General features: G+C 35.8%; 1 protein-coding gene across 1 annotated transcript in view; it reads left to right on the top strand.

The window, feature by feature from the left end:
- The window catches only part of LOC149775657 (uncharacterized), a 64056-nt gene that overhangs the window by 31112 nt on the left and 14446 nt on the right, over nucleotides 1-18498 (top strand). The window contains exons 4-7 of the mRNA XM_089944480.1: nucleotides 864-1010; nucleotides 6282-6438; nucleotides 9229-9373; nucleotides 16545-16684. Coding sequence (XP_089800606.1) covers nucleotides 864-1010; nucleotides 6282-6438; nucleotides 9229-9373; nucleotides 16545-16684 — 589 coding nt within the window. The remainder of the gene's footprint in view (nucleotides 1-863; nucleotides 1011-6281; nucleotides 6439-9228; nucleotides 9374-16544; nucleotides 16685-18498) is intronic.

Below are 18498 nucleotides of genomic sequence, written 5' to 3'. Positions count from 1 at the left end.
TTTAGACTTTGATTCAAGGTAAAGAGTTACAGTACACATTTAATCAATCATTAGACTTTGGTTCAAGGTAAAGAGTTACTGTACACATTTAATCAATCATTTAGACTTTGATTCAAGGTAAAGAGTTACAGTACACATTTAATCAATCATTTAGACTTAAGTTCAAGATAAAGTGTTACAGTACACATTTAATCAATCATTTAGACTTTGATTCAAGGTGAAGAGTTACAGTACACATTTTAATCAATCATTAGACTTTGTTTCAAGGTAAAGTGTTACAGTACACATTTAATCAATCATTTAGACTTTGATTCAAGGTAAAGAGTTACAGTACACATTTAATCGATCATTTAGACTTAAGTTCAAGATAAAGTGTTACAGTACACATTTAATCAATCATTTAGACTTTGATTCAAGGTAAAGAGTGACAGTACACATTTAATCAATCATTAGACTTTGGTTCAAGGTAAAGTCTTACAGTACACATTTAATCAATCATTTAGAGTTTGATTCAAGGTAGAGAGTTACAGTACATATTTGATCATAAGCTGATTTAAAAATTTAAAGTCATGTTTACCAGATTGGAAACATCATTATTGTCATTCAAAGAGCATGCCAACTTAAATCCGTCATCTATAGGGGTGTGTGTGTGTCTTTTCATGAACATAGAGTCAGGGTATGTTTATTTAAAAAGTAGTGGATTTGAATTTTGAAAATGTTTTACTAAAAGCTTTGTATTGCACAGTATATTATTTTATTGAATGTCACAACAATGTTTCCTACTCAGTACAACTTAAGATTTCTCAGTTGAATTTTTATAAAGTCATCATTCTAATTTGACTCCATAAATTGTTCCGTTTCAGGAAAGAGTTGTCCTCAGTGGATCTTGTTCCATCTCCTTCACCCCCTGTACTCTCCAGAAGAAAATCTCCATCCCCAAGAAAGAGGAAAACTTATGATTTTAGCAACTGTAGAGGAAAAGTGGCAGTTGGGGTCAAAAAAGCAATAAAGTAAATACTAGCATTAAGAAATAAAAGAGCATAGTTACATGAATGCTAAAGAAGTCTATATATACCCCACCTTGCTATAGTATTGTCGTGAATACCATCTGACCTTCTATCAGTTAAAAGTTTTGTTTGTGCACAATAACTTGATTTCTTCTATAAATACATTACCCAATCATAATACTTTAGGAGAACTAATACCACCTCGCAAATTCAGCCCTCCCAGATACTACTTTTAGCTAAAGGGAGCTACAAGTTGTCTGCCAACCCAGATAGCGGTCAGGCAGTGATCTCCCCTTTGGTATAAGGATTGGTGGCAAAACTCATGAACCTGTCATTTACTACTTCTGCTTGTGTAAAGCAGCATGCACTTTCACAAGATTGACCTTGCAAAGACAGTTTTAACTTTGAAGCATACCATTCTCAGTTGGAGGAGTCCTTTCACCTACAAGGAAAGTATACTCCATCTCTGTTTTGAACTTTTCTCTCTTCCTTACACTGAAAATCTGCCTTTATGATTTGATAACACTTAGTCGCCTTTGCATCTTTTAGAGCACTTTGTCCCTTGCATGGGTAGCCTATACATCTATACAGGATAGGTTCGGGCTGCAGTATGTTTGTGCATGCAAGTCTTTATGCCTTTCAGAACCCTGTTATATCTGTATAATTCCATCATTACTGGTACATACAGGTCGGCGTTCTTTTACTAGGGCATTCTTAACACCCTAGCACCATGCTTCCATGATTTTACTTGTATAGACTGCCCATGAGCCTTGCTACATGTAGTTATTAGCTTGTCTGCTATCAATATTTTCCAGGTAAAAATCGTATGGTATAGCTCTGCAATACACTCCATGTTCGAAGAGCACTGAACTGACCTGTACAGGCCATATTTGGGCCTTCCTACAGGTGTTATTGTAAGTAATATTATACCTGTACACTTCTCCTTTATTAGCTAATCTGGCCGAGTGGTCTAAAGCACTCTCCATTACGGATCACTGCCATCTCACCTCCATCTACGTGGGTTCAAGTCTTGGATTTACCCAATGTGGGTATGTTAGAAAGCTTGCCAGTAGCTTCTCATGGGTCGGTGGTTCTTTCCGGGGTTTTCCCATGTTCTTCCTCCACCATTAATACTGGCACCCATGTATAGCCTATCATGTGCAGGAAGATGGCATTAAACCCTACAACAACAACAACCTAGGCATGCATAGCCTCTGGACACCATGCTTCAATGATTCTACCTGCCCAAACCATCCTTAACCTTTCCAACAGGTAGTGTTGGCATTAAGATCGTTTGCTATTGCTTTTTTTCAGGAAATCATCATTTGGTTTAGCTTGGTGCCCTCTTTATATCCAAACAAGACAGATGCTTGCATACAGCCTTATAATGTATTGTTCATATAGATGGTATTGTCATTATATTTACCTGTACACTTCATTACATATTAGACTACCTATTATCAATTGCCAGATATTCACTCTGTACTGATATTGTGTTCAAAAGACAGGTGCAGGGCTCCAGATTTATATGTTCTGCTGTATGTGTCTTACAGACTAGATCCATGGGCAAAGCACAAAAATGTACAGCGAAGGACAACAATTTCATATTTCTGCATGCTGACCTTTCTTCAGTGCAAGATTTTCTGGCAGACAAATGAGATAGGTCGACTCTTCACCCTTCAGCAATGAAGCGCCAGAAATCGAAATGTTCAGAGACTGTTCTGGCACCAAGGTCACCACCACTAGACTTACCATAATTGGCGACTCCTATCAGCCTTGCCTACTCAGGGTTTGACTCCATTTCTATTACTGAACAATGACGGAAAGTGCTAAACAAACAGCCAATTGTTCCCTCTCGCTCAGCAGGATACACAGACCAGTTACGATTCAGACAACATCCCCCAATGCAGATGGCCTATTTGCATTTCAACCAGCCTAGGCCATATAATAGGATTCAAAACAACAAATATTACGGGCTCAATCACTAAACATCCTGGCTTCCAGTACACCGAATCTGACTTATGCAGACATGTACAGGAACCAGTCTAACTCATATACCAAATCAAGACACTGATTCAGCACAATGCCATGATTAGTTCCTCACACTTCAATAGATGTCGCTTTGCAAATTTTTCTACACTCTGCCACGAGAAGAGATTTCTACTTAGTTACCGTTTTGAAGTCACAGTTTCTAATTCAGGGTGTTCTGTGAATTTTGTGAGTGGCAGACCTCATCACTCTTCACCAGCTAAATCCCAGGCATCATGTAATTTTGTGAATGGCAGTCCTCATCACTCTTCACCAGCTAAATCCCAGGCATCATGTAGTCCCCAGCCAGACCTCATCACTCTTCACCAGCTAAATCCCAGGCATCATGAAGTCCCCAGCCACACCTCATCACTCTTCACCAGCTAAATCCCAGGCATCATGAAGTCCCCAGCCACACCTCATCACTCTTCACCAGCTAAATCCCAGGCATCATGAAGTCCCCAGCCACACCTCATCACTCTTCACCAGCTAAATCCCAGGCTTCATGTAGTCCCCAGCCACACCTCATCACTCTTCACCAGCTAAATGCCAAGCATCATGTAGTCCCCAGCCAGACCTACTCACTCTTCACCAGCTAAATCCCAGGCATCATGAAGTCCCCAGCCAGACCTCGTGCCAATCTCTCAATCCAAGAAGAGACCACTAGGCCATATACTAGGAATCATGAGGGTTCAAAACAACAAATATTACGGGCTCAATCACTAAACATCCTGGCTTCCAGTACACCGAATCTGACTTATGCAGACATGTACAGGAACCAGTCCAACTCATATACCAAATCAAGACACTGATTCAGCACAAGGCCATGATTAGTTCCTCACACTTCAATAGATTTGCAAATTTTTCTACACTCTGCACGAAAAGAGACTTCTACTTAGTTACCGTTTTGAAGTCACAGTTTCTAATTCAGTGTGTTCTGTGAATTTTGTGAATGGCAGTCCTCATCACTCTTCACCAGCTAAATCCCAGGCATCATGAAGTCCCCAGCCACACCTCATCACTCTTCACCAGCTAAATCCCAGGCATCATGTAGTCCCCAGCCAGACCTCATCACTCTTCACCAGCTAAATCCCAGGCATCATGTAGTCCCCAGCCAGACCTCATCACTCTTCACCAGCTAAATCCCAGGCATCATGAAGTCCCCAGCCACACCTCATCACTCTTCACCAGCTAAATCCCAGGCATCATGGAGACCTCAGCCAGACCTCATGCCAATCTCTCAATCCAAGAAGAGACCACTGTCATCAAATATCCACATCAACAACCAGAAGAATTTTTTAACACTGCTTTTGCTAAAACAAGACAGAGAGAGCTCAATTTGTAAGGTAGGGGATGTGCTTCTAATGTATTATAATTGGGTAAATATAATTTATAATTGGGTAAATATCATTAAAGAAACATAAAAATTTCAAAATCTGTTTTCTCTCAACAAGCAGCTTGGTTTGGATTTGTGCAGTTTTTCAGCACATGATAGCGATTCGTGGCAGCAAGTATATTTTGGTGGAGGAAGAACCAGATAGACCTCAGAAAGAACTATCAATCCATTGGAAGCTACTGGCAAGCTTTCTCACATACCTACATTGTTCAAGCTGAGACTTGAACTAGAATGGACAGAGGTGAGATGTGTGAATGATCTGTAGAGGCAGATGCCTTTGACTACTCAGAGTCCTTTAGCAACCAGAACTTGAATACAAAGAACAGTTGATAGCAAATATAAGAGGCTGTTTTTCCTACTTATTTGTATTCAACCCATAGATCTGTTAAATGAGAGAAAATAAGTCGTAAAATATACTTGAATCATAAAAGACTATTTTAGTGCATGTTTTGTGAGTATTGTAAAAATTGTACCAGACTTGTGAAACAATTTATTATATGTAATGTAAGCTAATGTCAACTATCAAATTTTGTTTTCAACCACTTGTCCAGGACAAGTGATTTCAGCAAAATTTACTTGTCCCACCTGCATCAGACCTGCTGACCCTTATAAGACTGTCTCAGTAAGGCAATTGATTTTTTTCCATAAGTTTGACCAGTTTTATGTAAGGTGTATCAAAATAGCTATTGTAAAGTTGGAAAACATCTATTTAAAATGTTTGATATTCGAATTTGATGCAGGTCAGTAAACATCACATTCAGCTGAAAAGCTTGTAAAGTACATATAAACCTTATTTATCTCTAGCACAAAGATCATTTCCAAGCCCCATGGATCTAAATGGCTTGCTGCTACTTTTAACTTGACATAATTCTTGGAATTTTTATTCAGTGTCACAAGATGATGACAATCACATCTCCCACCATGAGACATTCTCAAATCAACATTTGATGTCCAGTAAATGTAATTGTTGTCCATTCTGCATTTATTCACAAGAATCTGAATATTCCTTTTGATTCCTAACTAAATCTATTGAATGGTCATAATGTATATTTGTTATTTAAAAACAAACACAAACCTCTCCTTTAGTGCAATTTTTTTGCTTCATGTGCAATATAGCATGTTGAAATTTATCCTCTGTGTAATCAGAAAAATTAAAGATGCTTCACTGTCATTTAGTCAGTTAATAAAGAAAAGAGACAACTATGTTCATAAAGCGGCTTTCATTAATTTCATTGCATTGACTTGGTGGATTATAATAACAGGGTGATCTGCGGCTGTCATTAATTTCATATCATTGACTCAGTAGATTGAAATAACAGGGTGATGTGCTCATGAGTGCCTGCTTTGCATAAATGCAAGATAATTAGGTCATTTAAAACACTGCAAATTAATCATTGCAGATTAGTTCTATTTGAAGAGTTTTGATTGGCTGATAATTTGGTCACATAGTCATATATGCAGTCAGGTTGTAATAGAGCTCACACACATGCAATGAATGACCACTTACTCTTTTATCACAGGATGTGAATGAATAAATAGAAGTAGAGTCAAGCATTCCCTATGTCCAGAGGGCATGAATGACCAGATAAAGGTAGATAAAGTGATTAAGGTAATAAAACTCGCACTTGCCCGACTCTGTTTAAACTTGGCGGAAAAAAGCACTTGTCCTGGACTAGCACCTTGGAAAACTTTAATTGTCCAACTTTGAAAATGTTTAGTCCGGGACACCAGGCTATGGGATTTGATCAGCCCTAATCATACTGAAGTAGAAATTAAACAAAATATAAAGTTATTTCAGGGGGAATCAATATCTAATGACAAATTATATTTATAAGCGTTTTCATTTTTAGACATTTAACAAGAGCTCAGCTTCATTTGCAAGAGGAAGAAGAAATTAACAAGTATCAGTCTCCTGATCCTGATGTAACAGTTCTTGATGCATATGATTGTGACATCACAGTACGAATCCAGCTCAAATCGGAAATGCACAGATTTGTGATGAAAAGGGTCAGTTTGTGGCTATGTCAGAATGCACACCATTTCACACAAGAACACTTAACAGATGAACAAAAAAAGATGTACACATTTCACATCTCCAAATGTTTTTCTTGTCCTTTTGAAATTTTAGGCTTTTTTGCATGCAATGGAAATCTAATTAGATTAATTTTGAAGGAAAATTTAGCAGAGTTTAAATTTTGTTAGTTTTGTAAATTTTGCAGGAGATTTACAAAATGTATGTGGTTCATGTTAAACTGAATATTTTCCAGGAATCTCAGATCAGGAGGAAATTAAAGAAATCAAAAGTCAGCTTCAATTTCGTGGTGTGTTGAATTTAAATGGCAAGATTCGGGATTTCTTATAACATGGGTAGATTCAGTAGTTTTTGTTCTGGAAAATGCCCCAAAAATTTACCCTTATTTTTGGAGTGTAAAGAAAATCGCAATCAAAATTGGTAAACAAAACCCTGTTATATCGCTCATTTTATCATCGAAAATGACAGTTAGTGTCATGAAATTTGAATCAGCATCATTAAGTTCTCAGCTTATAAAAAGAAGTCCCATATTTTATTATTATTTTTTTACCCCAAAAATTCTTAGTACACTGTAAGTAACAATTGCTGATAAATTTGATCTGTGAAAATGTCAATAATGACTACTGGCAGCAACACATTAAGAAATTCATAGCAATGAAATGTCATTAAATACACCCTGAACGTTTCTGCCAAAACAGAGCAAAATATTTTAATTTCTTAACATAGACATGAAGAAAATCTTAAAAATGTCAATCTATCATCACAGCTATGTCCATGGGCATTTCTGTGAGAACCTAATTAACTGCTGACTGCTTTGATCTCGGTTTGTGGACATATTTGTTGCATTGTTACACTCTATTAAAAGCAGACTTGCTTTGTGTTATCACGTTAATTGTCTTTTGTATCAAGTCAATCAAGGGAATGGATTAAACAAAAGTTAAAGGGCATACAGTCCTACTGGTGTAAGTGGTCACAGTCATGTATCAGGTCACCTCATTTCATTTGACCACTTGACCAATGTTACAAATATTGTAAGTAACAATGAAACTACCTTAAATTATTAGTCATTTATAGGTCAAAGATCAAAGATAGCAAGGTAACCATTGAAAGGAGTACCTGGTGAACTCCAATTTTTTTATCAATATGGTTCATTAAGGAAAAGCAAGTTCCAAAGTTTGTAGTGAACTTAAACTTCCTGAATTTGCACATAGAGGTTTGCTCAAGGATGAGCATGTGTTTCACATACAATAAAATCACAGTATCAATATTTCACTAAGGAAACAATTTTTAAAAATATAGTTTCAACTTTGACATTTTTTATGAAACCAGTGTCTCAGCTTATCTGTTTTGTTGTGCAAACAGCATTCACTTAATTCAGTGTTTTTCATGTTGTGTTATGCATCCATCACCTATTCCTGTTTGAAACTTCTTTTCAAAACCACTCAACCAATTTGGACCAGATTTGGCAGAAAGTATCAAGATATGAAGGGCATTCACTGGTGTACAAATGATGCCAGTTTGCCATCAAATATGACGACCATTTTGAAACAAAATGTAATAAACCTTTAAAAAGCTTCTTTTCAAAAACTGCAGATCAGGATTTCATAAAATTTTAAAGTATTTAGGCAGGAAGACCTTTTGAGTTATTCAAATCTTGCTGATTGACTGCTAGATATGGCTAACATTACTAAAAATCTAAAGTTTTAAATTACTTTTTTTCTTCTCTAAAACTGCCAAATACTCTGACCAAACTAGACAGAAGGCATATGGCATGAAGATATTTCAGTTCATCCAAAATTCCAGAAAGCCTAATTGCAAAACAGCCTTACAGATTTATACCAGCAATTCTGATCTGCTCTCAAATATGGCCAAAAAATTACTAAAAGTAGAGAAAGGTGCAAAATGAGTTCTCAGAAACAGCTAAACAGGATTTGACTAAATTTTACTTTTGTATCTGTCACTGAAGGACTTAAAAAGTTTTGGTCAAATCACTCCAGCTGAATTGCAAAAATGGCTCCTGCTACCTAATTCAGTGTGGCTTTAAAATGATTTGTTGAAACAACACATTTTAACTAAATTTGACTAAGCATCCAGGCATAAAGGCCTTTCATGTTTGTTACATATGATACTGATTCACCATCCAGTATGGATATCATTATTAAATATACAAAAAATCTTTAGACCATATCTAAAATTCACAACCGAATTTATTCAAATTTGACAGGAGTATATTTGTATGTAGGCCTTTAAATTTATACATATGATGCAGAAGTAAGTGGGGAAACCTTTAAAATATCCTTTCCTTAATTAGCCAACAGAATTTGAAGAAAGTTTGACAGAAACCACACCTAACCCAGATATCTTCCTCACCTGCTCTTTAGCTCATTGGTTGATGTCAGACAGATGAGCGATGTCAGGTCCACTTTTGTCTCTTGATCCATTTGTAGAATGAACACTGAAGAAAGCTTAAATGTTTAATTAACTTTATGGACTTTGTATAATGCAGAAAATTTGATGACTGTAATCTATGCTTGCATACAATCATTATGTTATATTATGCATACATAAGTAATGCAGTACTTACTGGGATGGGTATGGGTAATTGGGTATTTGAAGAATGTTCATGCGCACAAGGTTTAAAATTCAGTCTTCACAGGGGATGGGGCTAGAAATCTTAATAATGTGGCACAGAGTGACAGAAAAAAGGAGGGACATATTTTCATTCCCCATAATGGAAGTCATGTGATTTGTTTTCTTTTTTCCAGTGGCAGCCATTTTCCCTCATCATGAACCAGCTCACTGAACAGAAAGGTGTACCAGGGAGTTACATAATGCTGGTACACAAAGACAAAACCCTGGATGAGTCAGACACACCTAACAGTATTAAACTCCACACAGCAGATATCATAGGTCAGTTGTTCATACATAATGCATGCTTCACAGCTATGTTCGGTCAGTATTTCTTGCATCATGCTTGCTTGCCTGCTTCAGGTCTGTGTTAGGTCAGTAGTTCATACACATGCCTACTTCAGGTCTGTGTTAGGTCAATTGTTCATAAGGTATGCCTGCTTCAGGTCTGTGCTAGGTCAATAGTTCATAACCATGCTTGCTTCAGGTCTGTGTTAGGTCAATAGTTTGTAAAGCTTGCCTGCTTCAGGTCTTTGTTAGGTCAGTAGTTTGTAAAGCTTGCCTGCTTCAGGTCTGTGTTAGGTCAATTGTTCATAAGGCATTCCTGCTTCAGGTCTGTATTAGGTCAGTAGTTTGTAAGGCTTGCCTGCTTCAGGTCTGTGTTAGGTCAATTGTTCATAAGGCATGCTTGCTTCAGGTCTGTGTTAGGTCAGTAGTTTGTAAGGCTTGCCTGCTTCAGGTCTGTGTTAGGTCAATTGTTCATAAGGCATGCTTGCTTCAGGTCTGTGTTAGGTCAGTAGTTTGTAAGGCTTGCCTGCTTCAGGTCTGTGTTAGGTCAATAGTTCATAACCATGCTTGCTTCAGGTCTGTGTTAGGTCAGTAGTTTGTAAAGCTTGCCTGCTTCAGGTCTGTGTTAGGTCAATAGTTTATAAGGCATGCCTGCTTCATGTCTGTGTTAGGTCAGTAGTTCATAACCATGCTTGCTTCAGGTCTGTGTTAGGTCAGTAGTTTGTAAAGCTTGCCTGCTTCATGTCTGTGTTAGGTCAATAGTTTGTAAGGCATGCCTGCTTCAGGTCTTTGTTAGGTCAGTAGTTTGTAAAGCTTGCCTGCTTCAGGTCTGTGTTAGGTCAATTGTTCATAAGGCATGCCTGCTTCAGGTCTGTGTTAGGTCAGTAGTTTGTAAGGCTTGCCTGCTTCAGGTCTGTGTTAGGTCAATTGTTCATAAGGCATGCTTGCTTCAGGTCTGTGTTAGGTCAGTAGTTTGTAAGGCTTGCCTGCTTCAGGTCTGTGTTAGGTCAATTGTTCATAAGGCATGCCTGCTTCAGGTCTGTGTTAGGTCAGTAGTTTGTAAGGCTTGCCTGCTTCATGTCTGTGTTAGGTCAGTAGTTTGTAAGGCATGCCTGCTTCAGGTCTGTGTTAGGTCAGTAGTTTGTAAGGCTTGCCTGCTTCAGGTCTGTGTTAGGTAAATAGTTCATAAGGCATGACTGCTTCATGTCTGTGTTAGGTCATTAGTTCATAAGGCATGCCTGCTTCAGGTCTGTGTTAGGTCAATAGTTTGTAAGGCATGCCTGCTTCAGGTCTGTGTTAGGTCAGTAGTTTGTAAGGCATGCATGTTTCAGGTCTTTGTTAGGTCAGTAGTTCATACAGCATACCTGCTTCAGATCTCTGTTAGGTCATTAGTTCATTAGGCAAGCCTGCTTCATGTCTATGTTTAGAAATGAAAATATTTTGCTCTGTTTTGGCAGAAAACTGTCAGGGTGTATTTAATGACATTCTCCATTAGAATATTATGTATAGTATACAAAAGTATGGATTTTGTCAGCATTTCATAATGTTTTTTTTTTTGTGTTGTATTTTCATCATTAAGAAATAAATCATGCTCATATGGTGTCAGTTATCCCAGATAAACACCAGATATGTGAGATCAAGCTGGTATCTGAGTCCCAGCCATACAAATCAGTCACTGTATCTTTATTTAATTTCCTTGTGAAAAATTTTTGAAATATCAGATTGGTTAAAATGCATTGGTATGTAGAAAGGCAGGCTATCAGCTTTTGCTATTTTATTTTGTATGACTTTGAAAGTACACATCTCATCATCAGTTTTCTTTCTCACTCTTTCTCATTCTCCCTTCCTCGTTCCCTCCCTCTAATGGTATTAATTAAAAGTAGTTAACTTGTAAAGAGCTCAGTTGTTCAATCATGACCAAACATTAGCTGAGAAATTGGTTTTAGTATTTCCATAAACACTGGATTTTATTTAAGTGATTTAATAGAGAAACACTTTTGACATATGTTAGGATTGAGAAATAGAACATAAATTGCTTTTATAACATATACATTTCATCATGGTAGTCTGTCCAAACATGTGATTAATATCTTCCTTCATTAACACAATCTGGATTTAACACAGCACCACTATGTATCCCATCACCAAAATTACACCAGTGTATAAGAATACAAGGTGAAGATTAGTGTTATTTTTTTTTTCTTTTTAAAGACACCATTATTTAGGAAATTTTGATATTTCCTTCTTATTGCAGTTTGGTACGATATGCTATTCTTGATATATCAAACTTCCGTACATTCTGCAGTTTTCACTATAATGCAATTCAGTACATAATACAGTCAGTGATTATGGACCATGACTACTGCATTATAACGGGGGAGAGTTGCTCTCACAGTTTTTGCTCTGCAATAGTTTGAAGTCGTATTTATCAACTTAAGTTTCAACGAATATATTACTTTTTTTTCGCTGTCTTTTAGAGAATGACTTGACTGTTTTTCTGGAGATCATTTTTTTACCCATGAAATCAAATGATTTACTCCCAGGCTTGGTCAAGGCAGCACAACTGTTAAATTGTTTATCTCAAGTGCATTGTGAGGTCAGTACCTTGATCTCCCTTATAAATTTCAGTTCAAGTATTATTAAAACCTGGATACAAGTTTCTTTACAGAAACTCCCAATGTCAGCTTTATGCATTTTATAGTCGGTCAAAAGTCAGTCCCATTGGACAATCAGCATAAATGATGTTTTGGAAGATAAAGTGTTTTATAAGTTAATGTGGGTGTATTTGCAAGAAATTAATTATTTGAATTCGAGTGAAATCTGGCAGAGAAAGTCGAGAAATTATGTTTCTACATTTGCAACAGAATTACAGTTATGCATACAATGAAATCAGTTGGCTAGTAAAATTACTCTAAATATTTATGCAGTTTGTTTGCCAGTTTTATATGTGTATACCAGTGCATGTTCCTCTGCCAGAAATATGTGTGTGTTTGTTTGTGATTTGGATTTTTAACGTAGCTTTGACGATTTTCAGTCTTGTCGCTACAGTGTCTGCGGTGTGTCTGTTTATAGTGATGTCTAACACTGGGGGATCATTCCGCAGGCATGTAGCATGATGTCCCACCCAGACACACTATCCTGACACCAGGCAGACCAGTTCTAACACTAACCTCTTAATGCTGAGTGCCAAGCGAGGCAGCTGTTAGTACCATTTTAATAAGTCTTTTTGGTTTTATTCTGCTAGGGTTTGAACCTGCGACATCCCGCATCCAAGGTGATGCTCTAACCACTAGGCCACCTTAGTTGTCTGATAGAAGTTAATATTAAATATGAAGTAACTGTTTTAAGTATTTCTTATTTAATATGAATTAGGTTTCATAACTGCATCAGTGAAGTCCACATTTTCACCACTCATCCTCTGCCAGATATATAGCTAAGAGAATACACATGCAGTATTTTCATTAGTTAGCTGGCTTGTTTGTGTATTACATAGCATTACATAGCACTGTAGCACTTTGTGGACTCAGACCATCATGTTATAGTGGTGTTTCATTGTATATGTTAAGGGGTGTTCCAAAAATAGAGATTTTGGCATACTTAAAAAAAAACTCCAGCACATTTATAAAAATGATTGGTCTTTAAAAAAATGAATAATAAACTTTGTCATGCTACTCTCACACCATCAGTATGTAATTAAAAATGACCTGCCTTTTGAACCCAACCTCCTCTTTGCACATTTTTACCTTGAATAGTCAAGAAACTCAAACATATCACAGAAATCCTGCAGCATTTGGTAACAGTTCAAATAAATGTTTATTAATTTCTGTAAGCAACACTTTATACACACACACACACAGTGGATTCCACTGCATGTCACTTATTTAATATCTTGAATATTTTCTTCAAATTTCCATTCACAAGTTCCTTGCTTCACATTTGTCATAAAATTTGATCACTTACATGCTATCCTATTATTTACATATCCTCAATATTTGCATAGACAGATGTCAGAAATATGATGCCATTATGTAGATAACACTCCATGTTAAGAATGTTGCTTATGCAGTAGAAGACAAGTTTGTTCAGTAATTGTATATCATGGGAATGATTATTTGTATGTCTGGTATGCCATTTTGTTGTAAAGAGTCTATTATGGGATTGATTATTTGTATGTCTGGTATGCCATTTTGTTGTAAAGAGTCTATTATGGGATTGATTATTTGTATGTCTGGTATGACATTTGTTGTACAGAGTCTGTTATGGGAATGATTATTTGTATGTCTGGTATGCCATTTTGTTGTAAAGAGTCTATTATGGAATTGATTATTTGTATGTCTGGTATGCCATTTTGGTGTACAGTCTGTTATGGGAATGATTATTGGTATGTCTGGTATGCCATTTTGGTGTACAGTCTGTTATGGGAATGATTATTGGTATGTCTGGTATGCCATTTTGTTGTACAGAGTCTGTTATGGGAATGATTATTTGTGTATGAGGTATGCCATGTTGTTGTAGTCTGTTATGGGTATGATTATTTGTATGTCTGGTATGCCATTTTGGTGTACAGGGTCTATTATGGGATTGGTTATTTGTATGTCTGGTATGCCATTTTGGTGTACAGAGTCAATTAAGGGAATGATTTTTTGTATGTCTGGTAGGCCATTTTGGTGTACAGTCTGTTATGGGAATGATTATTTGTATGTCTGGTATGACATTTGTTGTACAGAGTCTGTTATGGGAATGATTATTTGTAAGTCTGATATGCCATTTTGTTGTACAGTCTGTTATGGGAGTGATTATTTGTATGTCTGGTATGCTATTTTGTTGTACAGAGTCTGTTATGGGAATGATTATTTGTAAGTCTGATATGCCATTTTGTTGTACAGTCTGTTATGGAAGTGATTATTTGTATGTTTGGTATGCTTTTTTGTTGTATAGAGTCTGTTATGGGAATGATTATTTGTAAGTCTGATATGCCATTTTGTTGTACAGTCTGTTATGGGAGTGATTATTTGTATGTCTGATATGCCATTTTGTTGTACAGTCTGTTATGGGAATGATTATTTGTATGTCTGGTATGCTATTTTGTTGTACAGAGTCTGTTATGGGAATGATTATTTGTAAGTCTGATATGCCATTTTGTTGTACAGTCTGTTATGGGAGTGATTATTTGTATGTCTGATATGCCATTTTGTTGTACAGTCTATTATGGGAATGATTATTTGTATGTCTGATATGCCATTTTGTTGTACAGACTATTATGGGAATGATTATTTCAGTCTTTAAAATCCATTGGATGGCAAAATATAGGTTTAATTGGATGCAGTCTTTGCTACTTTCATTAGTTCAGTACGGGTTTTGTAGGTAATGCAAATGTGATTAGTGTTGTTCTTATTTGTACTCTTGCTAGAAACTTGATGATGTGTTATTCAGACTGACCTGCTGGATGAATCCTTGTCAGAATTGAGTTGTACTTGCCGATTGAATGTTAGCATTGTTGAAACTGGATCTGATGTCTTTGACCACAAGATAAACTTGAATCTTTCAAAAAATGAAAATATACATCACATTTGGGACTGACCATTTCGTTGGGGGTGGGTACAAGATTCCAGTGGGGACCATACAAGTAATCAGTAATAAATGTCTGTCTTTTATAAGTGATAATGCAATCTCTTTATCACCATGAATCAGCTGTGTGAGCATGGACATGTAGCTATTAGTTGTCACTAAGTTAATCGATTTTATGACTAAAATCATCTTGAAGAGCATGGGTATATTAATAGTTGGTATTTTAACAAGATTAACAAAACAAATAATAATAAAGAGAACAAATCTGAAATGTTCAATTCAGTGTGTCAGATATATTCTCGTGTGTCATATTGTTACATACAGATGATGTTTCAACAGATGTCATACATTACAGAATGACTGATGTTGATTTGTAAATGTATTTTGACATTCAAAAATGAATCACACTTGGACACTATTCCAATACAAATTAGCAATTTATGTATGAAGTAAAATTGACATAAAAGAAACATTGCCACTGTTCACAAATTTGTCACTAATCTTTAATAAAGATGGCTGAAACATTCTTTCAAGGCATTGATGTGAGGTAACTTCAGTTCTTCAACATGCATCTCATAGATTTACCTGTAACTTTAAATAAATTGGGTTATTCCATGTTGTTAACTTTACCTATGCAAATTAACCTAATGGGCTCCTCCACTGCAGTCTTCTGGGAACTTGACACATCACCCTACTTATTGTCAGCCTGTTAATATGTGAAATGGTGGTTGTTTAATACCCAACCACCTTACCTTTAATTGCCTCAATGACAATTAGCTGTATAAACTTACTGAAGGATTGTTTTCCATGAGCACTAAGAAGGACTGTTAAAATTTTTTAAAATATATGTTTCATGTTACGGGTAAGTGTTGAGGTGGTCGCTTTCTGTTTTTTTTTTCAAAGATTACTGAAGATTGTGGTTTTTGAAACTTAATGTCAGGGAGTCAAAAATTGAGGTTTTAGCATGACACATGTTATGGCAGTTGTGAATAATGCTTATACTATTTCATCATCAGTTTAAACTGTAATATATGTTCTAAACCAGTCACAACTCTCAGTCTTTATTTAGAGTCAGATTATCTCGAACTGCTTAATGATTATCTCTTATCATTTAGGAAAAGTGTTATTTCTCTTGCTTTTAGTCTGTTCCTGTTCATTTGCATAGAGATTAAGTTTATATTCTCTTTTTTTCATGCAAATAAGCCGGCTGCATTGAATGTTTACACACAAACACACACAGATATGAACACATATTGAGAAAAATGTATGAACAAGAATCATATTGCATGTATTAATACTAAGGAGTAACACATATTTTTTTCCAATGAATAAATTCCTAAAGTTTTGATTTTAATCTCAAATATGCAGAACTCGCAAAATTTTCTAAACTGATATTACTTTGTTATGACTAAAAGCAAAGAACAAAATAGTTGCAAAATATTTTCTTCCATTTATAATGCTTTTCAATCTGGCTGCATGACTTTAAGTGGGACTTAAACCAGGAGGAACATCTTAATAGTATTCATTAGTTCTGCTTCAATAAGCTTGTACTCTTTGGGATTTAGGAACACATTTTGTCTTCTTTTTTTATTTGTAGAATGCCACATCAACTCCAGATTTGAAGAAGGTGACTCGCCAGATTTGAATAATAGCTTGGGCATAGAGAATCCAGATTTAATTGAATTGTGTGTTCAGAGTCGCAACAGGAGAAACAAGGTTTTCATCAAAGTTGACAAGGTTGGTCAGTCACTTCATGTAAACAGTATAGGGGCAATGATTCAGATATTGAGCTGATAACTCAATATGGAAAATATTAAATAAATTGCAGAATATATAAATTTACTTTTTTCATAACAGTAAAATAATTATTTTGGAAGCAGCAATTATTCATTGGTATCTTGGATAGTCCGAACATAAGAATGGTCTTCCACTTAAAGATCATTTCCATACATGCTTTTTTAAAATCTAATTTAAAATAGTCTTCTTTTTTAAAACTGACAGCATATGCATTGCGTTAAGAAGCAAGCAATCAACTGAACTGTTGTACAAACAAACGTGAGTGAATAATCCTGAGCCTAATCCTCTTACAGTCTAGCCTCTTTGATTTGTTTTAGAACAGTTTGTGTTGTTTTAATTTTTAACATAGCTTTAACAATTTTTCAGTCATATTGCTACTTGCTACGATGTTTGCACTGGGACAGTTTATAGTGATGTCTTGCACTGGGGCATCATGCCGCAGACATATAGCATGATGTCCTACCCAGTCACATTATCCTGACACCAGGTCGACAAGTCCTAAAACTAACCTTTTAATGCTGAGCACCTAGCAAGGCAGCTGCTAGTACAATTTTCACTTTTAGAAGTATTTGGTTATACTCGGCCGGGGTTCAAACCCGCAACCTCCTGCATCCGAGGCTGTTTTAGAACAAACAATTAGGCATAATAAATGAAACTCTTATTCTGATAGGTCTTCAGATTCAAATAAGACTTAGTTAATAATGAAGATTATAGGATATTACATAACTCATATCACCATCGCTGAGCAGAGAGGAGATCAATTTATGGAACAAGTGAGTGCCAAAATTAGTATTTACAGGTGATGCTCAATTTACATCCTAGATGCGTACCTGAGGTTATGGTACAAATCAAAAATTGGCGTAAATCAAAAGTAGTTTTCCAATTGTACATGAAGAAGTTCTTGGGCAAATTGAACCTCTGAGTTTTCAAGTTATGATAATTTATGCATAATTTTCAAACAAATTATATATATATAATATGTACATCAGCTGCATGCGAGTCATGGCACATGGCGCCAGCGATGGTGTAAAAATGAGCACAGTGGCACAAATTAAATGTCACCTCTTCTTCATGAATGGCATTAAAATGAAAACACGTAAATAGAATTGGTATAAAGCGAACATCATCTGTATTTGAGTTTGGATTTAAAATAAAAGATTGTAGTTGGAAAATGAACTGTCCAATAAGCATGTAAATAAGATGAGATCTTTGATAATTCTTCAAATACTGGGCAAATGCAGTTTGACAGAGATCACTTAAAGGTGAATAGACTTTATTTAACTTTCACATCTGTCAAAACAATTGTGTGAAATGTAATCACTTTAATCCAATATATTTAATAATCTGAAAATCATTGAAGTACGAATTATATTCCTGACTCTTGACAGTACTGCTATAACGGGTAGAGTTTATTGCACCTTTTAAGAAAATTTTGTTTTTCATAAAAGATTTGTAGTTGAGTACGTTTGGTTGCTTTGCATGTGTTTTATTTCTTTGATCTCTCAAAATCAGAATGTTTCACTTACAAATTTATGAAGCTTTTACTTTCAAGTCCTTGTGTTTCATTCTGAGAAGTTTCTTAAGACAGATGCAAAATTTGTTAAGTCAGTCACAGTGATGAAAATTTCACAAGAATTGCAAAAGTTTTGTCAAATCAAATTTTAATAAATTGGGCATTTTACCCTTTCATTTGAAACTAATTGTGCTTTTTAGAAATTAAAATGTGAGCACCAAACAACTCTATGAAAAAGAAA

This window comes from Sinohyriopsis cumingii, chromosome 19, assembly GCF_028554795.1.
Source record: "Sinohyriopsis cumingii isolate HCF-2022 chromosome 19, ASM2855479v2, whole genome shotgun sequence".
Lineage (NCBI taxonomy): Eukaryota > Metazoa > Mollusca > Bivalvia > Unionida > Unionidae > Sinohyriopsis > Sinohyriopsis cumingii.
This window is presented reverse-complemented; position numbering and strand designations above follow the sequence as displayed.